A 25,116-nucleotide genomic window follows, 5' to 3' on the forward strand; every position below is an offset into this window, starting at 1 on the left:
CGGTCACGTTCGACGTACGTCAGTAGTGACCGACGAATTGGGATCCCAAATAAAGCGCCACAGTATGAACCCCTTCCAGTGCCCAGCGCAAGCTCTAGCCACCCGGCGCACCAGTGGGACGGGGAAGGGGGCGAGCTTACGCCGAGAGAGTCTACTGCTGTTCCGATATACCCACTAAGTAAACTAGACTACACTGGGGAAGCGAACCCGTAGGGGACGCTGCGGAGACCACTACCCACCTGTAGGGGAGGAATTTACGTGGAGAGTACACATATGGACTGGCCGTGGGCAGTACGCATATGGAGTCCCTGGGATGGCTCCACCTGGGTAGGGGGGAGACTCATCTGACAGGTGACAGCAGAGCTGGCTCTGCTAGGGAAAGACACGGGCTCGCCGTAGGGAGTTGACCGTGGACAAATACACACATGGGACCGCTCACGTGGAGGGGTCACGACATGTGGAACCCAGCCAAACGTCAACGTCGGTGACGGAGGTTTGGCCTGGCATCAGACACTCCGCAATGTCCGAGCCGAAGGGGGAGGCGGAGGAACTCGACAGGGTTCGCCAAGCGGGGAACTCGACTGGAGTAAAAAGGATGCACGTATCCGGCCCAGGGGGCGGGAGTGGCATTGCAAGCCGACACTAGAACGGGCTCTTCGCGTCTACCGGCTGGTGGAAGCGAGTACACGGGAAGATACCGGTTCTACACGAAGGCTATAGAATCTAGCGAACGTGTTAGGTGTCGCCCAGCCCGCAGCTCTACAGATATCTGTCAGCGAGGAGCCGTGCGCCAGCGCCCAGGAAGAGGCCACTCCTCTGGTGTAGTGGGCTCTCAACCTGAGCGGGCAAGGCACGCCCTGGGACTCATACGCCAGGGCGATGGCGTCCACTATCCAGTGGGCCATCCTCTGCTTGGAGACAGCCTTTCCCTTCTGCTGGCCTCCGTAACAGACAAAGAGCTGATCTGAGGTCCTAAAGCTTCGCGTTCTGTCCACGTACAGGCGCAGAGCGTGGACGGGAGAGAGCAAAGCTAGGGCTGGGTCTGCCTCCTCCGAAGGCAGCGCTTGCAGGTTCACTACCTGATCTCGAAAGGGAGTGGTAGGAACCTTGGGCACATATCCAGGCCGGGGTCTCAGGATAACGTGAGAGTCACCGGGCCCGAATTCCAGGCACGATTCGTCAACCGAAAATGCGTGCAGGTCCCCTACCCTCTTGAGCGAGGCCAATGCAACCAGGAGGACGGTCTTTAGGACAGTACTTTTAACTCGACTGATTGCAAAGGCTCGAAGGGACGACCCCGGAGAGATGTAAGAACCAGGGTCAGATCCCAAGAGGGTACAGAGGGGGGCCAGGGAGGATTAGTCTCCTCGCCCCCCTCAAGAACCTGACGATCAGATCGTGCTTCCCTAGCGATTTACCATCAACTGCATAGTGATGTGCGGCGACAGCGGCAACATACACCTTGAGGGTGGAGGGAGACAGCCTTCGCTCCAGGCCCTCTTGCAGAAAGGAAAGCACGGTTCTGACCGAACATGATCGGGGGTCCTCTCGCTCTGGTTGAGAGGAACACCATTCGACGAATAGGTTCCACTTCAGCGCATAGAGGTTCCTCGTAGAAGGAGCTCTAGCGGAAGTGATGGTGTCTGCGACCGCTTGCGGGAGATCACTCAGAACCTCCGCGTCCCGTCCAGGGACCACACATGGAGTTTCCACAGGTGGGGACGCGGGTGCCAGAGGGTGCCCCGTCTCTGAGTCAGGAGGTCCTTCCTCAGAGGAATGGGCCAGGGAGGTGCTGTCGCGAGGAGCGTAAGGTCCGAGAACCAGGTCCGAGTGGGCCAGTATGGAGCCACTAACAAGACCTGCTCCTCGTCCTCCCTGACTTTGCACAGGAGCTGTGCGAGAAGGCTCACTGGGGGAAACGCATATTTGCGTAGGCCCCGGGGCCAGCTGATTGCCAGGGCATCCATGCCGAGCGTGCCGCCGGTCAGGGAATAGAACTGGCAGTGGGCAGTCTCCGGGAGGCGAACAGATCTATCTGTGCCTCGCCAAAGCGCTGCCAGATCAGCTGGACCACCTGGGGACGGAGTCGCCATTCGCCCGGAAGCGGAGGCTGCCGTGAGAGCTCGTCGGCTGCACGGTTGAGCACGCCTGGGGCGTGAATGGCACGAAGCGACCTCAGATGCTTCTGACTCCATAGCAAGAGATGGCGGGCGAGTTGCGACATACGGCGGGAGCGTAGACCACCCTGATGGTTGATGTACGCAACGGCCGCAGTGTTGTCCGAGCGGACCAGTACGTGCTTGTCTGTCAACAGCTCCTGGAAGCGGCCCAGTGCAAGACGTACTGCTAGCAACTCGAGGCAATTGATATGCCAATGCAGTTGGGGCCCCGTCCACAGACCCGATGCTGCATGCCCGTTGTACGTGGCCCCCCACACCGTGGCAGAGGCATCTGTGTGGACCACAGCATGCCTGGACACTTGTTCGAGGGGAACTCCAGCCCGCAGGAACGAAGAGTCTGACCACTTGGTGAGGGTGCGACGGCAGTTCGGTGTCACGGGGACACGGAACGTACCGCGCTGCCACGCCCATCTCGGGACCCGGCCGCGGAGCCAGTGTTGAAGCGGCCTCATATGAAGCAATCCGAGCGGCATGACTGCGGCTGCGGATGCCATATGCCCCAGGAGCCTCTGAAAGAGTTTCAGTGGGGCCGCCGTCCTGCGCTTGAGCGTACTCAGGCAGGTCAACACTGACTGGACGCGCTCCTCGGAGAGGCGCGCGGTCCAGGCGACCGAATCCAGTTCCCTACTGAGATAAGAGATCCTCTGCCCGGGGGAGAGTTTGCTCTTGTCCCAGTTGACCCGAAGACCCAACCGACTGAGGTGAGCTAACACCATGTCCCTGTGTTCGCACAACTGCTCCCACGAGCTGGCCAGGATGAGCCAGTCGTCGAGGTAGTTGAGATGCGAACGCCCTGTTCCTTGAGCGGAACAATGGCCGCCTCCGCAACCTTCGTAAAGACGCGGGGCGACAGGGCCAGCCCGAAGGGTAGGACTTTGTACTGATATGCCCGACCCTCGAACGCAAACCGTAGGAGTCTGTGACGAGGCAGAATCGAGACATGAAAGTACGCGTCCTTCAGGTCGATCGCTGCAAACCAATCCTGGGGACGGATGCATTTGAAAATGCACTTCTGCATAAGCATCTTGAACGGCAGCCTGAGAAGGGACCGATTCAGGACACGCAGATCCAGGATTGGCCGTAGCCCACCGCCCTTCTTGGGTACAATGAAGTAGGGGCTGGAGAACCCTGACTTCAAATCGGCTGGAGGGACCGGCTCGACTGCATCCTTCGCCAGGAGGACAGCAATCTCCGCCCAGAGAACAGGTGCATTGTCCAGGGACACACGAGTGTAATGGACACCCCTGAACACCGGGGGACGCCGGGCGAACTGAATCGCATAGCCGAGTCTGATGGTACAAATGAGCCAGCGGGACGGGCTGGAAAGCGCTAGCCAGGCTTCCAGACACCGAACCAGCGGGACCAAATGGACCACAGACGTACCGGGCGTGGGGCAGCGAGGTAGAGTGCTGGACCCGACTCGGACGGCATAGCGGCCCGTAGTGTGGTCAGACTCTGCAAGGTGGCAGTGTGAATGGGAGACGGCACATGGGAGGCGGCCTCAACCAACACACTGGGACCTGCTGGCGAAGTGAGAGGGGGCTGAGAGTGGCGAGGTGGGGCCTCGCGCACTGCCAGCCGCGCCCTCTTGGGACCTGGAGGGTCAGAAAACAGTTCTACTCCGTGGGCACCGCTGGTCTCCGGAGAGCCAGCGGCGGAACAAACCAAAATTCTCCACCCGGCCCTCCTCCGGGGAGGGAGCGATGCGGGCATCGTCTCCCGAAGAACTGTTTACCTCAGCTCCAGGTCACCAGTTTCTCCAGGACCGCTTCTCGCTAGCCAAGTGGCTTGGCTGCGGGCTGAGCGGGCTGGATTTTAGGCCAGCTTGTGAGATGAGAGCATCGAGAAAGCGTACTTAGACGATGACACACCTCTGCAAGGCTAGCCAGGGGTGTTTCCGGACCACCATGGTAGACATTGTCTGGCCAGGGGCCTGCGCTATGACTTGCATCATGCGTAGCTCAACCCCGACTCAGAACTACCCATATGCAATGAGTGCTTTGGCCTTCCACAGACTTGCCGGGGGCCAAGACCCATGCAGGGCAGAGGTGGTGTGCCCGTAGCACTGCCACCCCACCACAGAGGGTAGTGAGAGAGAAAAAAAACTTAATGCAGATATGACCCTTTTGGTGTTCCATATTTGGCACCAAGAAAGGCTTCTAAACTGCCAAGTTTTTCATGCACGTCCAGGCTAAGACAGGGGGCGGGGCAAGGCGAGTACGCGTCACACCACGCCCCCAGGGGCCCGGGAAAGCATGGTCGTTAACTCTGAATCTGATTCAGCATGAGCACATCACAACCGTGGGACACTCAGCCTCATCTTCATGTCCAGAGCCCAACAACCCTCTCTCCAATGTAGCAGTCGACATCTGATCCTCTGCTGGAGCCCTGACTAAGATGCTAGGTCCCCCATGAGAAGGACCAGCAATCCACCCAGAAGCTACCAGCCATGTGAGAGAGTGAACGTGGTCGTCTAACTGAACGACACACGGCGCTGAGCGCCGACGTGGCCATGTTTTTACCAAACATAAACCACCCACGAACACAGTCACAGCATGTTTGCGATGCGCTAGAGGAGTGGGGGGCCCACGGAGATTGGCTCGGCAGGTAATGCCCCACTGTGATCCTCTGGTCACCCTGGCTTATTCACCAAAAGTAGTACTTTTCTGATTCAGAAAGAGAAACTAGATCGGGGAATAGGTGAGGGGACTCCACCTCGTTTGAGGCACTCGAGTCTCGACCACGCATCTAGAGCGCCGAACAACGCGCTGGGTTGCCATGGCAACGCGCGCTGTCAGCCGGCAGCTCGACGGCACACGGCGCGCTGAGCGCTCAAGCCCTTACGAGAAAGGCAAGACGAACAACGCGCCGACGTGGGCATGCTCTCTTTTTTTACAAGAGAATATGAACCACCCACAAACACAGTCTCAGCACGCTAAGCAGACATGAGAGAAAGTGATTGTGGCCGTCAGTGAGGATAGGAAACGACCGCCTCCAGAAACGCACAGACAGAATGACGTCTTGAAAAAGACGCAGTGTCTGTCTGTGAAGCTCTTTTAGAAGCTCTTGTTCTTTGTGCCGAAGCACACAGGGAACAGCCGCGATGTGACTGCAGGTACACTTTTCACTCCCTGAGTCACACACACAGAGGAACCGGCCCAAATCGCAAACCAACGGGGCAAATAATGCTGTGAAAACAGCAGTTGAGAGCTGTATAACAGCTCGAGAAGCTCACTCTGGGAAGCTCGCGGCCTCGCTGTAAGGTGCCATAAAGCCAGCACTGTAGAACAAAAGCTCTTCAAAGGCTTGCGAAGTCACTCTCAGACTAACAGCAGGAACACACAGGTTGGCTCCGAAGCGAAAGACAGAGTGCGATTGCATCTGCTCCCCTATTTATACCACCTGGCGGGGGCGGTGCGCATTATGCAAATATCGCACGCCAACTTCATTGGCCTGTTGTAGTTCACTCGAAGCTGATAGGGCTCTCTAGCGATATCCCAATTCGTCGGTCACTACTGACGTACGTCGAACGTGACCGACTGAAAGGGAAAGTCAGCCTTTTCCAAGGCCCATATTTACAAAATATAGACTTCTGATAATCCATACTCTGGTCTCATGAGATGGATCTAACAGCATCCAAAATGTTATGGTGTTGCTAGAGGAGGAGTGCAGTGAGAAGTGCCTGGTTCCCACAGTGAAGTTCAGTGGTAGTAAAGCTCTTATATAGAGATGTATGAGTGCTGAAGGTGTGAGGGATTTGTGCTTTATCAATGCTGTCATGAATTTACACACCACTGTGTGATGTAATACACAAATTTGAAACAGAAGATCTTACCCCTTCCTCATTCCTTGCATTGTTGGGCATTTTTTTCAACATGAAAATGATGATATATATTCTCCCAAGGTGAAAATCCTTCAGTGGACAAGTATTTCACCCAACATTAACACTCTTGAGCACCTGTGAGACGAGTTGAGCTACACTCCCCATTAAAGATCAGGGTGTTTAATGAGGTTGTCCTCCAGGAGTTAAACATGACAGATGTGACAATTTGTCATGAACTTGTACACTCCGTACCAAGGAGGGTTAAAGCAGTATACCTCCCTCTCATAGCCTCTCTTTCATAGTAGATAGGTATCATCATCTTTAAGGAACATCACTACCAAACACCTTTTTTCTGCAATTAAGAAAACTTTTTTGGGTGTTATTTCATGAAATTTAGTTTTTATGTGTATACAACTGTTCAGAACTGTGCTTGGTAACCATGTACTCATTAGCATCATTGAGCTAGGCTCAAAAGTATCTAAAATTGTCACTACCGAAACAGTCACAACCGAAACATGTGGTGAAGTTTCGGTAGTGACATCATTGTTTTGGTAGCGACAAATGAGATTATTTGGGGAAAATAAACAAAATTTTAATACAGTTACGCAAATCATTTGAATTTTAGCATGTTTTATTATGCAAATCATTTGTGTTTTAGTATGCGAGTTAAAATTCTGTAATGTGATGTGGTCGCTACCAAAACATTACTGTCACTAACGAAAATGTTAAGTCATGACCGAAACATGGGATGCTTTGTCAAAAATAAAGTATACTGAATTATCAACTAAGATGTTATTATAGTGTTTGGTTCAATGTATATTCAAACTAATGAATCCTTAACTTTGAAATCAGTATAATAAACCTTATGCCTTTTACAAAGAAAGATTGGATTCAACAAAATTCAACAAATGTCATAAATTACACTTTAAATATTGTTAAAATTGTAATTGTTATTGATTTACCTGTGAAAACCTTAAAATATATATATATATATATTTATTTTAGAGGTCGGCCGATATATCGAGCCGATATTTGTCTTTTTTTAATATATCGGCATCGGCCGATACCCGTGTTTAGTAGCGCCGATTTAAAGCCAGGCATGTCCGCGGGCAATCCTGTGTTATTGGTGCGGTGGAATGTGCTGCTGCCGCATGTGAATTGAAACTTTTGGAAGATTCAACAACAGTCCTGGGAGATAAAGGTAGCCTAAGGCTTAAATTCTGATATTTCAAAGTCCTATGGCCATATATTTACTATATATTACTAGTAAACTATGAAGTGTTGCTTCACTTAGTGAAAGAAACAACGGATAGCATAGAACCGTCGGGAACTGGCATAATGCTACAGCTGGTTGAAGGTTCGTTTACTTGTAGTTAACTTTAAGGACTGTAGTCCAAAACTACCAGCAGCTTGCTTGCTAACATATAGCCCCAATGTTATAAGTTCTGTTTTATTTTTCCTGTATCGGAGTCGGAGAATTTTACTCTGGGCTTGGGGTGGAGAAGGCGGCAGCTCTCACAAACACTGCAGCGTGATTGAGGGCTACGTTACTCCGACAAATATTGTCAATATTAAGAGGATTTGACATTTCCAGTTAATGTAAGCCTGTTACATTCTTCTAGTCTATTATTATTACTATTAGGTAAGCTACTTTTATTATTAAATTAATATTATAATAAATTTGCCCCGCAATAATTTCACAGCGCATCACCGCATAACTGACGTGCTGTAAGGATAATAAAAGATTAGGCTATCAGCTCCTCTTTGAAAATGTTTTAAACATTTTTTAGCTATTATACAATGAATTAGACCTATAATTCAAATTATTAACAGTCTATAATATTTCCTAACACTGCAGTCATAAATGAAAATTAAGAGCAGCTTTAGGCTACTTCACCAACTTTAAAAAAAAACAAACAAACAAAAAAAACAAAAAAACAAGCCGTTTAACACGAAATACTATTCTTCTCATTTTTTTTCACTATATGTACGGGCCACAAAGGAAATTATGGAATAAATTAAGACAGTTATATACCGTTATCAGCATATTATGTATTATGTTGAAATTCGTCTCTGAGAGAAAATGCTCCGTTAATGCAGCGTAAGACAGCTCCGTCACTTTTACTTTCACTTTGAATACTGACTAAGGTTAAGCTTTTACCGGCATAACTTTTCCGCAAAGTTTGCACGTTGCTTCTTGTGTGATATCCATTGGCTCCCCTTCTTGGTTGAACCTTCCTTCGGGGGGCCTCGGACTTTCGGCTCGCGGGGGGGCCCCGCGGATTTGCGCTACGCCACTGCGCAGAAGTGTATGACATTTGTTCGGAAGCATGGTTTGATGCAGACAATAGCCGGGTTTCCATCCAACTTGCATTAATGAAAATTCAGCTCAAGAATATGCGCATCTGCGTGTGTTTCCATCAACTGTGTAATGCGAATAAAAATGGACATCAGCCTAATAAAGTGATGTGTTCCGACCAATGACTATATATATATATATGTCGCACAGTTATTATCCTCATTAAACCTGTCTAACGTTAACCGTCAAGAATGTCAGAAATCACCAAGAGTTTAGCACTGTCCTTGCATACAAGGCTGTGCAACATGACAAAGTTTTTAATTGATTTTTATTTATAAAGTTGTATTTATTTTATTTAAATGTATATTTAAGTTTACATTTATGTTCCAACAAACTTGAAAAATTCAGCTTGATAAATGCTCTAAAACTTTTATGTAAATCAAGTCAGTGTTCAATAAATTATGTTAAGATCAGAAATGTTGTGCATCCACTTATTATTAGTGTGACATTTTAGCATACAAATGAAGGGGAAAACTTCAAGATATCGGCCCTAAAAATCGGCAGCACATATCGGCCATCGGCTGACCCTGACCTCTAAACATCAGCATCGGTTATAGAAAAACCCATATCGGTCGATCTCTAATATATATATATATATATATATTTTAGAGATCGACCGATATGGGTTTGGATATATTATATATATATTTCCAAGGTAGATGTTAACAAAATCTTAATAGATTCCTGTAACCCTTCTTATTAAATTATTTATTATTGTTTAGACGTTTCCAACTCTGACTTTGAACCAATTCTATAGAATGGCCCATTTTTTTAATCGATTGACAGCACTAATACACTATATTGCCAAAAGTATTGGGACACCCCTCCAAATAATTGAATTCAGGTGTTCCAATCACTTCCATGGCCACAGGTGTATAAAATCAAGCACCTAGGAATGCGGACTGCTTCTACAAACATTTGTGAAAGAATGGGTCACTCTCAGGAATTCAAGCATGGTACCGTGATAGGTTGCCACCTGTGCAATAAGTCCATTCGTGAAATTTCCTCACTACTAAATATTCCACGGTCAAATGTTAGTGGTATCATAACAAAGTGGAAGCAATTTGGAACAACATCAACCCTGAGTGGTAGGCCACGTAAAAAAAAAAAAAAAAAATCACAGAGCGGGGTCAGTGCATGCTGAGGCGCACAGTGCGCAGAAGTCACTAACTTTCTGCAGAGTCAATAGCTACAGACCTCCAAACTTCGTGTGGCCTTCAGATTAGCTCAAGAACAGTGCATAGAGAGCTTCATGGAATGGGTTTCCATGGCCGAGCAGCTGCATCCAAGCCTTACATCACCAAGTGCAATGCAAAGTGTCGGATGCAGTGGTGTAAAGCACGCCGCCACTGGACTCTAGAGCAGCGGAGACGTGTTCTCTGGAGTGATGAATCATTCTTCTCTGTCTGGCTATCCGATGGACAAGTCTGGGTTTTGCGGTTGCCAGGAGAATGGTACTTGCATTGTGCCAAGTGTAAAGTTTGGTGGAGGGGGGATTATGGTGTGGGGTTGTTTTTCAGGGGTTGGGTTTGGCCCCTTAGTTCCAGTGAAAGGAACTCTTAATGCTTCAGCACACCAAGACATTTTGGACAATTTCATGCTCCCAACTTTGTGGGAACAGTTTGGGGATGGACCATTCCTGTTCCAACATGACTGCGCACCAGTGCACAAAGCAAAGTCCATAAAGACATATATGAGCGAGTTTGGTGTGGAGGAACTTGACTGACCTCAACCCGATAGAACACCTTTGGGATGAATTAGAGTGGAGACTGCGAGCCAGGCCTCCTCGTCCAACATCAGTGCCTGACCTCACAAATGCGCTTCTAGAAGAATGGTCAAAAATTCCCATAAACACACTCCTAAACCTTGTGGAAAGCCTTCCCAGAAGAGTTGAAGCTGTTATAGCCGCAAAGGGTGGGCCAACTCCATTTTAAACCCTACGGATTAAGAATGGGATGTCATTAAAGTTCATGTGCACGTAAAGGTAGGCGTCCCAAAACTTTTGGCAATATAGTGTGTATATATATATATATATATATATATATATACACACACACACACACACACACAGTCACATGTTTGGTTCATTTGTACATGTTTTAAGTTCACGTCTTCCTTTGTTCAGTTTTTCCCGGCACTCTTTAGTTGTCATAGTAACAGATTTATTAGAGTCCTCGTTTTAGGTGTGTCTTGTTAATTAGTCCTCTTTGTTTGCCACATGTATATATACACCATGTGTTCTTGTTCACTTGGTCAGTTCTCGTTAGCTGTATGTGGTTTTCTCCTGCATTTATCCTGGTTCCTGTATGTTTTATGATTAAAATCTGCCTTCTAGAATTATTCCTCGTCGTGTGCATTTCTAAGGACCATGTCACGTAACAGAAGAACCAACCTAACAATGATCCTGGCTGAGGACCGCCTTTGATCAGGACTGCCTTTGATCAGGCTGGCGGGTACCAAATACCTGTGAGTATTAAGGGGGGTACCTATCAGTCTCTGGTGGATTTAAGATGTAACCAAACCAAGATCCATCAAAGCCTGATTTAGTCCGAGGCATTGGATACAAGACGCATGCTTCAGGTACGGTGTGTGCACAGGGATGTGGTAAAATATCCCCTAATGTCCACTGTTATTCAATGTAGGGGACAAAAGCATAGTCATCCGCTGATTTTGGGAACCAATTGGCCTGCTTTTAGTGAATTATTGGGGAATTTATGTACGGATGTCTCTTGTGTAAAGAAAAAGCAGGAAAGGGGAGCGACCGTGTAGGTGGGAGAGGCTGAACCGTGACCGCTGAGATCTGAACCAGAGATGCTGAGAGGCTGATCCTCTCGGAGCGCGATGACTTTGCCCTAGAACAGTCTCAGGATGAGACATCAAAACATGCATTTGAACAGGTCCGTTCTATAGATGGTCAACTTTTCCAGTCTGCTCGTCCACTTTCCTATCCATATTTTGCTATTTTGAAGGATAGGTTGTATTGAGTGACACAAGAGTGACACTCAGATAAAACAAGATACAAAGGGCCGCCGGCCGCACCAAAAGTGCCTTTGCGCACCCTCCCATCGATGCAGGTCCCCTTTGAAAGAATTGGAATGGACCTCATTTGGCCATTAGAATGATCCGCACGGGGGCATCGCTTTGCATTAGTTCTGGTGGACTATGCAACACGATACCCCAAAGCAGTTGTTTTGCTTAATCTCCCAAGTGGGGATCCCGAAAGAGATCCTCACTGACCAAGGCATGGCGTTTATGTCACGTACTTAAATGGTTGGAACCCCTCTTGGGTGCGCGAGGTCCCACAAGCCTCCACGGGCTACTTTATGGACGTCAGCCCAGATGTTCTTAAGGAAACTTGGGAGGAAGGATCTTCGGAAAGTTGAAATGAAATTCAATATGTACTGGAACTGAGAACAAAACTCCACACTTTGGGGCGGCTCTCAATGGAGAATTTGTTACAGGCTGAGGACAAACAGACCCGGTTGTACAACAGGGAAATCAAACTAAGAGAATTTGCACCAGGAGATAAAGTACTTGTATTGCTCCCTATGTCAATTTCCAAATTACTCGTAAAATGGCAAGGACCCTTTGAGGTCACACGGCGAGTTGAAGATCTCAATTATGAGGTAGTGCGAACGGATAGGAGTGGGGCACGTCAAATTTACCACCTCAACCTTCTTAAAAAAATGGAGTGAGGTGGAATCAGTGATGCTGGCGATGGTAATCAGTACAGAAGATGATCTCGGGCCAGAAGTGAACACCAAAACTCAATCACTCGCTCTGGCCCCTGGGTGGAGATCATCTTTTGCCCTCCCAGATCACTGATGTAGCCAGGTTGCAGGCAGAATTCAGGTGTTCTTGCCCCTACCCGGCCAAACAAATCACATTCAGCACCATATTAAGACCGAGCCGGAAGGGGTGGTGCGCAGCCGGCCATATAGACTACCTGAACACAAAAAAAAAGTGGTTCAGACTGAATTAGAGATGATGCTCGAGATGGGAGTAATAGAAACAGTGATTGGGCAAGCCTGATAGTTTTAGTACTAAAACAGACAGCTCTGTTCATTTCTGTGTGGATTAGCGCTAAGTAAATGCTGCGTCGGAATTTGATGCGTATACAATGCCGCGGATTAATGAACTGCTTGGTCGGCTGGGCATCGCTCGCTTTTATTCAACACTGGATTTAACTAAAGGGTATTGGCAGATCCCCTTATTGCCTCTATCCAAAGAAAAGTCAGACTTCACAACGCCGTTTGGATTACACCAATTTGTCACGCTTCCTTTCGGGTTCGGGGCACCAGCCACTTTTCAGCGTTTCATGGACCAAATTCTCTGGCCACATGCTGCATATGCTGCTGCCTATCAAGATGACATCGTCATTTATAGCAACGACTGGCAGTGTCATATGGAGCATGTACATGCCGTCTTGAGAACGCTGAAGAAGTGTGCAAGTTGGGCGTGTGGAGGTCAGGTGTCTGGGCTTCCACTTGGGTCATGGACAAGTGCGTCCCCAAATTGAGATGGCAGCGATTGCATCTTTCCTGAGACCCAAGACCAAAAAGGAGGTGAGACAGTTCCTGGGGCTGGTGGGATATTTTAGAAGGTTTGTGCCTAATTATTCAGACCTCACCAGCCCACTGACTGATCTCACTAAAAAGGAAGTGCCAGATCCGGTCCAGTGGATGGACTGGTGTCAGCAGGCTTTCACCCAGGGAAAGGCTGCTCTGTATGGCGGGCCGCTCTTACATTCTCCTGACTTTGCTCTCTCCTTCTTGTTACAGACTGACACGTTGGACAGGGGGCTGGGGATGGTCCTGTCTCAGGAGACAGAGGGAGAGGAGCGGCCGGTGCTTTACATTAGTCGCAAGCTCTCTAAGAAAGAGACTAAGTACAGCACCATCGAAAAGGAGTGTTGGCCATCAGATGGGCTGTCCTCACCCTCTGATATTATCTCCTGGGACAGGAATTCACCCTCTGTTTGGACCACACACCCCTGCAGTGGCTCCACCGCATGAAGCATACCAACAAATTTGGTGCTGTGGTGAACAACATTGCGAATACAAAAAAAAAATTGAATGGCTGTTTGAAGCATTTTAAATACTGTTCAGTAGCACAGTTGTTTACGTGGTTTCCGGGGTAACCGCAGCATTTCTGCTGTTCCATCAGCACCCTCTGCTGGCAGAGAGTGAACGTGCACTTTCATTCAGTGTGTCTCCTTTACTCGTTCCGCCATGTGCTTCTTGTGCATGTTGGGTTTGTTTACATCTGAGTGCACTTGTCCCTTTTACGCAGCATACAGCGGTGTTGTGCATTTTATATGTTTGATGGGCAAAGTATTCTTAAATTGTAATATAAAAATTTAAATAATTTGTAATAAATAACTATTTATGGTATTTTAAAGTAACAATATCATGCAAATTCATTACCGTGATATATCATATAACTGAATATCGGCACATGTCTAGTGCAATGTCTTTCAAAAGGCATGAAAACAACTAATATTTTGCGAAAACTGAATAGAGATTGTCAAACTGTCAAAGAAATTGTGAGTGATCTAGAGCAGTGGTTCTCAAAATCGTCCTGTTTGCACATAGTCTGGCGAAAGAGAGAGTAAGGGAGTCTATGCGCTGCCTCAGCAAACACGGCACCCATGTGCAGCTTCTTGACTCTCCTCCCTCAAGAAGAGAGCCAAATAGGAGCCAAGCTTTATCGTCTTGAAGCTTTCACAGTGCACACAAACAGCTTCCTCAAAAGCTGACCGCACATAGAGTAGGTTGTGGGTGTCACTAGTAATAAAACAAAGGCATGTTGAAACACATCTCCTATACTGTTTCGACATACAGTAGCTCCTACTCTTATGCGCCTACAAACAACAAACAAACATGTGACTTCCTGAAGATAGAACCTGAGGATGTGATGACGTAGATGCCCTTTTATGCTGTTGGTGACACAACAAGTCATCATCATCTGGCAAAAGAATTGGTGTGATTACACGTTTCAGACACCATCCACAGCATTCCCCATAGCACTCATGACGCAGCTTTGTGTTACCTATGAAAGGGAACAATTACTGTACATGCACCTGTGGAAGAGTCCTTAAGATGCCAACAATTTACAGGCAGTACATTTTTGTGCATTGGAAACTTGTTCTGTGTAGATAGGTTTTTATATTTTGTCTTGTTTTTTGTAGGCATTTCCAAAATTATAATAAAAAGACTTTGACAAAAATTTAGGAGGAAGCCCTGTTCTTGATAATGTCACTTTTGTGCCCTTTACTTGTTGATAAATGTCTTCACTGTGTTCCATGGTTCCATGGATCCTTGGGAATTTTTTCCTTTTTTTTTTTTTTGTTTGTTTGTTGTAGCCCTCCCCTGAGTGATACCTATTAACAATGACATGCCATTGATGGGAACTCTTTGTGACCCATGGCTCTTGTAGTAGCATGCAACCAAGATGTCAGAAAATTCTTACAAGAACAGCTGAGATATAGGTGAAGACAGGTGTGTGTATTTCACACGAGCTTGATGATTATTTAATTCTGCACACAGCCACATACCATACGCTATTATAAAAGTGTGTGCACACTTTTGATTTTTTCTCTTTTTCTCAAGTTGGGCTGACATTTTGTAATATTGTTGCAGCAAGATGACCTGTGACACAAGAGCACACTATATTACACTCTACTTAACCTAATTAATTAAAGTTTTTGCTTATATTTTAGGAACTTTATGGGCTAGAATCTAAATCCTCTTTTTCCACTTTTTATAATTGGTAAGTAGAACAATCTGAGGACAGACGCCATACTTTATCTATATCCAATGCAATGCAGCGATAAAGCTAGCAAATTCTTAGAGCTGTGACACTGCAAGCAAGAAATCTGCCACTAAAACAACTGTATCTATAAGATATATTCTTTGAAATTTGGCTATTTCGGTCATGCTCTTCACAAATGTGCATGGACACAGATGATCTCTGCTTGTAGCTATTAAATTAAATTATGCAATCTATTCTTTATTACCCACTTAATTATGATGAAAACTGGATACTTTAATAAAAGAGAAATAATCTAATTTTAAAAAACACAGTATTGAAATGATTTATAATGGATAATAATTGTTATGTTGTTGTTGTTGTTGTTGTTTTGGACAAAATAATTTTTCAAAATCTATTAATTAATTGATCTGTACATACTATTATCTATTCATCCACATGATTAATTATTCGATTTATTGATTGACTTTTTATTATTGATTGAATTTTTTTTTTTTTTCTCAAATATGGCCTGAAATCAGCTACCTTCATCGCCCCTTACCTTCATCTCCAAATGTACAGCTGCATTTCACACAGCTAAAGCATTCTGGATGCCAGTTTTTATCCAGCGCAGTCACCATTTTCTGAAGGATAAAACAATAGGCGCAAGGTAAGAATACATCCAGATATGGGAGTTGATACTGGTTTACAAACAAGGATGAAAAACTTTAAAATACATATTTAGGAGGAGAAAGGCCATAAAGTGCCAAAAAATGCAAAAACAATGTACTGTACGAGAAAACACTCTAACCATTTCTCTACTTGTTTTAATGCTGTATTCCCTTCTTTCTTTTATGGACCACAAAAGGAGAAATTAAAAAAAAAAATGTCCTGCTTGCGCTCGTCCATATAATGGTAGTGAACAGCGACCAACATCAAGCTTTTTAAAAAAGTATCAGAATTATCCCATGTGACACGTGTAGCATATTCCAAGTGTTCTGGGGGTATACAATATAAAATTTAATGTATTACTTAATGAAAATCCTAACCTTGGGCATTGGTCTGTGCACGGTTATGCAACGTGCACGTTCGTGTGACTCTATTAGTGCCGCAGTTCACTCCGTCTTGCCCAGAAAAAGCACACAAGTTGTGAGAAATCAAGATTAACAAAAACAATGCCTAGAAATCCCAAAAAAGTATCAGTGCACTTTCTTCACTGAGTTAAAATCTCCAGGCTGCAACTCAGTTTGTCTGATGACAGTCAGAATATATTCTCCACATAAAATAAGGTACATGTATTTCATGTCACGTTGTTGAAGCACCTAGAATAGCAATGCTGTTATGAGAACAGTGTGGAAAAACATGTAAAGTCAAATTAAGATCAGCTGATCCTCTGTCGTCCTCTTATAATCACATGAAAAACATTTATATTGTCAGAACTGGATCCTGTGAGGCCCATGGACATACAGTATGTCTTAGGAGATCCCCCAACACCTGCATTCCCTATAGTAGCAGACCCTTGTCCTTAAGTGAGGGATAAGAAAAGTTCATTATGGCACATAATATTAGGCAAAAAAACAGTTCCTGTAGCTCACAAAGTAAAGGATGACATTAGCAAGTCCAAGGTCATGAGTTTGATTCCCAGGCAAGGCGTGACCTGATAAAATTTAAGCTTAAATGCGATGTGAATGATTTGCAGTTTTCTCCATATATGCTCCGAGTGTAATGACCCTGCATTCAATATGAATGATGAAACAGGCTGTAGTAATAACCATTGGGGATGCAAAGGCCTGAAAGTACAGTACCCTAATTTTCCTTCAAACTGTTGATTACATGTCACTTTATAAGTTTATAACTGCAAAATGTCAAAAAACCATATAGCTCTCATATATTTAAGTATAGCAATCAGAAACTGCCTATAAACTAGTGCTACAAAGACACAAAATAAATCAGCTTAATTTAATGCGCTTAGATTTATTTAAAGTATCATCACAAGTTTCCACTGAAACAAACATCTCAAAAACGCTGCATCTGCTGGAAAGTCAGGTAAAATTATTTGCGTGCAAGCTCATGCCTCCAGTTAACACGATCCCAAGTTGATCCATAACACCAGATACGGAAGAAAGCTCATAGAGAACATTGCTTTTGTTATTGTTTTGATCAAAAGCTATTTACTGTACATTAAGTTAATCATTAATTACTAGGTCATTTTTGTTTATCTACAGCATACATGTGTATATTTCAAATGTTTAATAATTTTTTTAAATAATGGCTAATATGCCCTTACTATATGTTAAGTTAATCATTAATTACTAGCGTGTTTGTGCTTAACTAATGCATAATTGTGAACAAGTCATTAATTAATGCTTAACTAATGCATTATTCTGGACCCTTAAAATAAAGTGTTACCACTTTCAGTTTAGAAGAGGGGGGCAAATTGTCTTTATTAGCACTGTACTAATGGCAGTTTAGCCTTAATTATTGGCTTATTCTGGTCAGTAAACTGGAATATCACTTACTAAGTGCCATAATTAATGTGGATATACCTTTCGCTTTAGAACAGGGAATCAAATTGTCTTTATTACACTATTTTAGCAATTTATTACTGTAAAACCAGCACTAATTAAACAGTTACTAGCTTCACATTTTTCAGTTAACTTAACAGATGGTGAATCACTGAAATATAACTAAGTACATTACTACACAAAAATAATATATGGCTTATTAGTTTACCCCCTTCTGATTAGTCTCAGAAGGGGGTAGCATGATCAAATTTCCTCTTTCCCTTTCAGGAATCTCGCCGCAGCATTTTGAACAACCTGTAAGCGTGCCATTTGGGACTTAGATATGCCAAAATAAAGAGAGTTGCAATAGTCCAGGCGCGAGGTAATGAAAGCATGGATAGCAGTCTCCAAAGAACGCTTGGGGAGACAATATTTAATTTTCGATAGAGAGCGAAGATAGAAACTAGATCCAATGACTGCACTAATTTGCTTATCGAATTTAAGGGAGCTATCTAACATCACACCTAAGTTCCGTACTTAGGGAGAGATAAATTGATCAAGTAATCCAAGGTCAAGATCATGTCTTGGCCTGGATTCTGAGGGGTCAAATACAATGACTTCTGTTTTGTCTGAGTTCAGAAATAGGAAATTCTTGGCAAACCAAGCTTTAAAACCGCACCCCCTAGACGAGAATCGAGAATCATTTGGTCGACAGTATCAAAGGCGGAAGACAGGTCTAACATTATTAAAATGACGGAATCTCCCAAATCAGTGGCCACGTAAATATCATTGAGAACTCTTATAAGAGCGGTTTCTGTGCTATGCAGAGATTTAAACCCCGACTGAAACTTCTCAAAAATATGATTGTCATTTAGGAAGGTCTGGAGCTGTAAAAATACAATTTTTTCCAATACCTTGGAAATAAACGGCACAATGGATATTGGACGAAAGTTTGATAAGATGGAGGCATCAAGTGAGGGTTTCTTTAGTTCAGGTGTAATTGAGGCAATTTTCAAACTTGAGGGTATAGCTCCTTCAAGCAAGGATTAAATAACGACACCAACCCAAGGCCGACAGTATCAAATAGTTGTCTCAGATAACGAGGATGTAAAGTGTCATACAAGGATGGTTTAAGTTTAAACATTACTTCCTTTACAGAATGCAAAGAGACAGAATTGAAAGAAGTCCAGAGGGAAGGTGAACTCTGTCTGTATTTCCTGATCAGAGACCTGAAATTGGGCTCGCAAATTTGAAACTTTATTGCCAAAGTAGCTATCAAAATCCTCACAGAGTGCCCAGGACGGGCAATGAAGAGAGTTTATAGGGGGATTTAAAATGGAGTTAATGACAGAAAAAAAGTGCTTTTGGGGTGTGGTGATGTTTCTCAATCAATTTAGTAAAATAGGAAGCCTTAGCTTTCTTAACAGCATTCTGATATATCAATAGGCAATCCCTTAAGATCTCATACAAAATCTGTAATTTATCTTTTTTTCTACTTCTTTTCTGCTTTCCTGCATGACTGTTTCAGGGAGTGAATACTATGATCAATCCATGGCTCCGATTTGGATGTAGATTTAAGGCTTAAAAAAAGGGAGCAGTGAGGTTTAAAATATCTGCCCAAACAGTATTTAAAACAGAAAAGTGATGTTCCACATCAAGATCAGGTAGTGGAGATTCTAAAGATAAAAGAGTATTAACCTCATTATAGGCTTGTGTGGTGCTTGAACCAGGTGCAATAGAAAGCTTAGGAAGAGACATTTTAAAAATTGGGATGTGATCAGAAATATCAGAATCAACAACTTCAACTTCAGTTACAGATATGACAGAATTTGGTCCAGCATGTGTCCATGAATATGTGTGGGATAATTAACCCACTGCAAAAGGTTAAAAGAGTCAATGATGTTTAGAAACTCAGAGGTTAGCTGCTTCGAGGGGCAGCATATACGCACATTTAAATCACCTAAAATAAGGATGCGATCATATTTAGTGATCAAGTCCCCTCTCTGAACTCTGAGAACTCTATGAAGTCTTTTATTAAGTGTGGTGGCCGATAGATCAAAGCTAATACCACAGGTTCAGGCCAGTTCAAAAGTAAAACCTGAGTTTCAAAACTAGAGAAAGTGGTGGTAGATCGCAATCGACATCCAGATCTGAGCGATTCTTTAACAATGATGGCTAGTCCACCGCCTCTGCCGGACAATCGCAGGGCATTGTAAAAGTAATAGTCAGGTTCAGAAAATGGACTGAGGTCTCCTACCTTCACCCAGATCTCGGTGATAAACAGAAAGTCCAGATCATGATCTGTGATGAACTCCTTGAGGATGAATGTTTTGTTTACCAGAGAGCGGGCGTTTCACAGCGTAGATTTTGGGGAGTGTAGAATAGTACGCGAAACCGCTGCTTTTTCCAGAAAACAGAGGTTAGCAATATTTGCGATCAGCCTGAGCCAACGTGATACCGGGGTTGGCCAAGGCAGTGCCGTAAAATGGTCTGACACCATGGCCCATGACCAAGGAAGAGAACTGAGAGCAGGTAGGTAACCAGCTCTCATGAAGGTCTTTAATCTGACGATCACACCCCCACGTTTACCGCGTCTTCTCCGACGCTTTCTTGGAGTGAGCCGGGATATCTCATAAAAGAGTTCCATGTGTGTGGTTGACGAAGATGCCCAATTTCGCATCCAGAACACCTACACAGGAACTACGTATATCCTGTGTCTGGCGATCATACGTGAGAGACTCAACATAGTTGTTGGACAGGAGAGTACATAAAAACAGCCAAACAATAAACAAAGCCGAGAGCAGCAGACGGCTCGCCACATACACAGGCTCTTGCTGAACAATATTGTATCTACCTAATAATCTACACACCAAAATTTAGTTATAGTTATATCGCCACCAGCTAGTAGCAGGAAGTGTGGCAAATACAAATGACTGACGTAGTCCTATATTTATATACTTAAATGCATATTGCTCTGTTTTCCTAAAGCCACTGGGTGGCGGTGGCACGGGTGCGGGGGCCTTTTCATCGCTGCTTGCAGCTTTAATATTATTCTCAAAGGGGGGGTATAATGCTATTTCATGCATTCTGACTTATTTACACTTTTAAAGAGTTGGATTATCATGCTAAACATGGCCAAAGTTTCAAAACACGAGTTGGACGTATGACGGTGTATTTCTGTGCCAAAAATACTCTTCCAAATCCTCACAAACTTCGGGTTTTTTTTTCGAGTATGGGCCTGAGTGACGTAAACGGGGGCGGATTTCCTTGTATGGGCACTTCTCCCGGAAGGGCGCGCGCGCACACATTGACCAGAGAGAGAGCAAGAGCACGCCCATCAACGCGCGTCCGGCTTTATGGAAGTCGTCGGCAGCGCTGCACAGGTCACAGGACTTCACAAAATCAACAATGTCACCAAAGATGTGTGTTTTTGGTTGTGAGGGAAAGATAACCTTGCTTCCCAAAGAACCCAGCGTTAAGTGGAGCTGAGAGTTTTGTTCTCACGCATTACATTGATGTACTCTCAATATTTGTCATTAAAATAACCATAGAAACTGATAGTTGCAATCACATTTTTATTGGTTAAAATGAATGGAGAATATCTCGTGTTTTTCCGTGGCTGTTCGAGCCCTCGGGATTGGTGCTTATGGTTTCATAAACAAAGCCCCAGTTCTACGCTGGATTTACAGATTGTTTGAAACTGAAAGATGGAGCGGTCACAATGGTAATGATCCCGGTCATGAGTCGGAACCGCAGGTGGTGAGTAAAACTGCTTCAAATGTCTTTTTTGTTGGCAATAGGCGTCTAAGTGCATATAACGTAAACAATACGAACGTAGTGAATTTATAAATTCATTATTCATCATTCACTATATACTATATTCATTATAGGGATTCAAAAGTTATCAATGGATAACGCGATGGTGTATTGCGTGTGTTTAAATATATTTGTTTAGCAGACCATTGATAGCTTGCAGCCGATCTCTACGCAAAAGCTGCGCATGCTTGTGACAGCTTGTCACTCTATCTCTGCTCACAACGACACGCCTCCAGGCACTAGGCTTTATTTGCAAAGTCTCGGTACAGCATATGTATCTTTTATAAATATGATAAGACTTTTCGGCAATATGAAGGATGCTACACTACTCTATAGGTACTTAAGATTAACATGAGATTGTCAGAAACTTTGTGTGATACCCCCCCTTTAAGTTCCCTTTTGAGATGATCTATCAATGTTGGGTACAGCTTGCTGACGCTATGGGGAAATACCTTTCTCCTAGAAAAACTGAAGCATGATCCGCAATGGCGCTTAAGTGTGTGAAGAGGAGGTAGGAAAATAACCTATACAGCGCTGAGTGACACTCCTCAGAATCTTTCTCCTTCTAATTGCAAGTCAGAAGCCTCTTCTTTGCCCTCGAGTCAAAAAAGTGGATTATTTCATGAACAAATCCCCTTAAGCATTCTGGCAAGATCTGCATTATGGGTTTCAAGCTATGTGAGGTCTGCACGGGACTCCTAAACCCTCAATAGAAGTATAGTCCTCATGCTCAATGAAGCATCTACCTCTGGTCAGCTGCCTTTCTCCCCTACCTCTCTGGCAGGGCCGCAGAGCAAGAAGCAGAGGCCTTTCATACCGGACACTGGCAGTGGCGAGCTCATATCGACTCAGCACCTGGATCCCTCCCACTCCCTGAACTAATTTTTGCACAAACAAGGAGGAACATGACTACAGCTGGCCACATGGATGACTCTGATTCCCACCGCAGTGATGTGGATGAGCCCTCTAAATACCACATAGGACTTTGCCCTATTCTAGACCTACATTGGCTGAATCGCACTCTTGCAAAGTGTTCTTTCAAAATGGCCATGCTGAAATAGATCCTCTCGCTTGTTCAACCTGGGGACTGGTTCATGTCTGTGGATCTAAAGGAAGCCTTGTTCCATATCCAGATAGCCCCTCGACACAGGTGCTTTCTGATATTTTGCCTTCAAAGACGTGGCCTACCAGTTTATGTTCCTCCTGTTCAGTCTGTCTTTAGCTCCACGAGCATTTACCAAGTGCATGAATGCTGTTCTAACCCTTCTCTGTCTGAACAGAGTACGCATCGTGAATTATTTGGACAATTAGCTGCTTATGGCTCCTTCAGCAAACAAGCTGAGCAGCCACAGAGATCAGCTTATCAAACACCTTCAGTGTTTGGGGCTTATGATCAACATGCAGAAAAGCTGGATCCAGCCCACACAATGTATTCCATTTCTGGCCATAACACTAAATTCTATTGTGTAGGAACCGTGGACAAACCAGACAAATGAATTGTTCAGATGATTCTTTCAAAACATAATTCCAGAAACCCAAATCAACATTGCAGGCCCCAAGCGACTCCAGTAAGTCTATCAACAACCCCCTGCAAAGTATTTTTATGGCCACACATGCTTCCTGACTGAGGAGAAAGGTGGCAAACTTTAAGCCATTTGTAGAAACCAAATGGTCGAAAAGACAACACAATTTAAGCCGCAAGAAGATAAAGAGTCTTTGATCTCCAGATCAAAAGAGACAGAGAGACAATGCAGGCCTGTTTCTCTGAGTGACCACTGAATGACACAGAAAAACCCACAGAGACAGAAATAAATTATATCAAATTGTTCCAAAACAATTCTAAGTGGACTTATCAAACATTCAACAGCATAATTCTATATCATGTCTACAACTTATACATGTGACCATGTATGCTTAGAAACACTCACAATTCATGTAATTGTATAACTTTTGAACGGTTAATTGAAAGTATGTCTTGTCTGGTATGAACACAAATCTCTATTTTCAATTTAGATCATGGCCTGAATGAAATCTGTGTAAAATGTATCATATTCCGTTTAATAGAAATCATATCTAAACAGTACTCTCTGTATTCTCTGCCAAGAGTGGGAACACTTAGAGATAACACTTAGTTTATGATCGGGGAGGAGAAAAAGCCACCTTTAAAAAACAAGACGATACCTGATTGGCCAGAACTCCTCAAAGAGGTTGGACCAAACACCTAGGTTAAATAGTCACATCACTAAGACAAATGCCGTTAAAGACTAAGATGAAGACTAGAAACTAAGACTTGATGTAAGAACAAAGAAGACAACAGAATAATATGGCTTAGAAAAGAACAGACTATGAAGGACAGACAAGCAGCTCATTAAAGCCATCCAATTTCTTACTCACTTTCCTTTTCTTTTACTTGAACTTTTTTTTTTTTCCGTTGAGAGTCTCGTGTTCTAAGTTAAGTTTTGCTGCAAAGTTTAACCGACGACTTTTGCCGTCTCAACTTTAAACTCCAGCCACGACAAGAGACTTCATTCATTTGCCAGCATGACTGAACGTGATTGGTTTTTACCTGACATCAATCCGGACCTGAAAAGATCCTACAACAAATCATCGACTCGGAAATCCCTTTACTCCAAGCCAAGGACGCCGACAAGGGAATCCGCATTCAAAGACAAACGACAAGCAAGTACCTCCAGATTATAAAGCTGAACTGGTGCATTAAATTAATGATTCATGGTTCATTCAGGTCAGGTCTTATGAAGTGCATATTTTGCTAGAAATCATGCTCATCATTTCACTCTCTCTTAAAACTCGTTCTTTCTAATTTCCTTTCTGTTTGCTCCGTGTATGAATGTGTGTTTGTGTTAGATATTAGTTTATGTGTTAGAATAATCAATAAAATCTTAATGTTACCTTGCTTCTAAATAGTGTTTTCACGGTAGTTGGATATTCATATCCGCTACAAGAGCTTATTACGGCCCGAGCAAATGAACGCTGGAAAATTCAGTTGCTCGTCGTAAATAAAGTGTCTCTTTATAATTCCCTATAAATTAATTAATTATTTTATTTGAGCTGATTTGTCCTACAATTGTTATGCACACCCAAATTTTACTGGAGTGTTCGCAGGCTATCATGAAGTCGCTCGCGATGTTCAAAGAAGGCAGAAGGCGCAAGGTTTGATGGCAGCTACCCCAGCGGTATGTTGCTTGGGACTGCTTCACATGCGGCCACTTCAACTATGGTTGAAAGGGCACATCCCCATGCACGCTTGGCACTTGGTCTCTATGTGTGTCTTAGTGATTTGTGAATGCTTAGAGGCGCTAGCCCCCTGGATGAGCACTGCTTTTTAAGATCGGGGCACTCTGATGGGACAGGTGTGCAGATGCAAGGTAATCACAAAGGATGCATCAGGCACTGGCTGGGGAGCCCTTTGCATTGGTTGTTTGGCCTTCGGTATCTGGACAGACATGGAAAGAAGGTGGCACATAAGCTGTCTGGAGCTCAGAGCAGGTCAACTGGTTCTCGAGTGTTTTTACACTCTAGTCCATCACAAACATAAATCTCCAAGAGGCATCTGTTTTCGCTCTCTCCTCACGCTCACGACGACCCTGTTGATATGGACAGATCAACATCTCCTATTTATTCAAGATTTCTATGTCCCTGGCCATCTGAACTGCAGTGCGGACA

The 25,116-nt window shown here is 44.4% G+C and overlaps 1 protein-coding gene across 3 annotated transcripts in view; it reads right to left on the reverse strand.

Moving 5' to 3' along the window:
• Nucleotides 1-25,116, reverse strand: part of LOC127523952 (transforming growth factor beta-1-induced transcript 1 protein-like) — a 107,592-nt gene that overhangs the window by 13,529 nt on the left and 68,947 nt on the right. For all 3 annotated transcript variants that reach the window (XM_051915182.1, XM_051915184.1, XM_051915183.1), the window contains one exon: nucleotides 15,675-15,756. In XM_051915182.1, coding sequence (XP_051771142.1) covers nucleotides 15,675-15,756 — 82 coding nt within the window. The remainder of the gene's footprint in view (nucleotides 1-15,674; nucleotides 15,757-25,116) is intronic.

The sequence above is a fragment of the Ctenopharyngodon idella genome, chromosome 12, assembly GCF_019924925.1.
Source record: "Ctenopharyngodon idella isolate HZGC_01 chromosome 12, HZGC01, whole genome shotgun sequence".
Classification (NCBI taxonomy): Eukaryota; Metazoa; Chordata; class Actinopteri; order Cypriniformes; family Xenocyprididae; genus Ctenopharyngodon; species Ctenopharyngodon idella.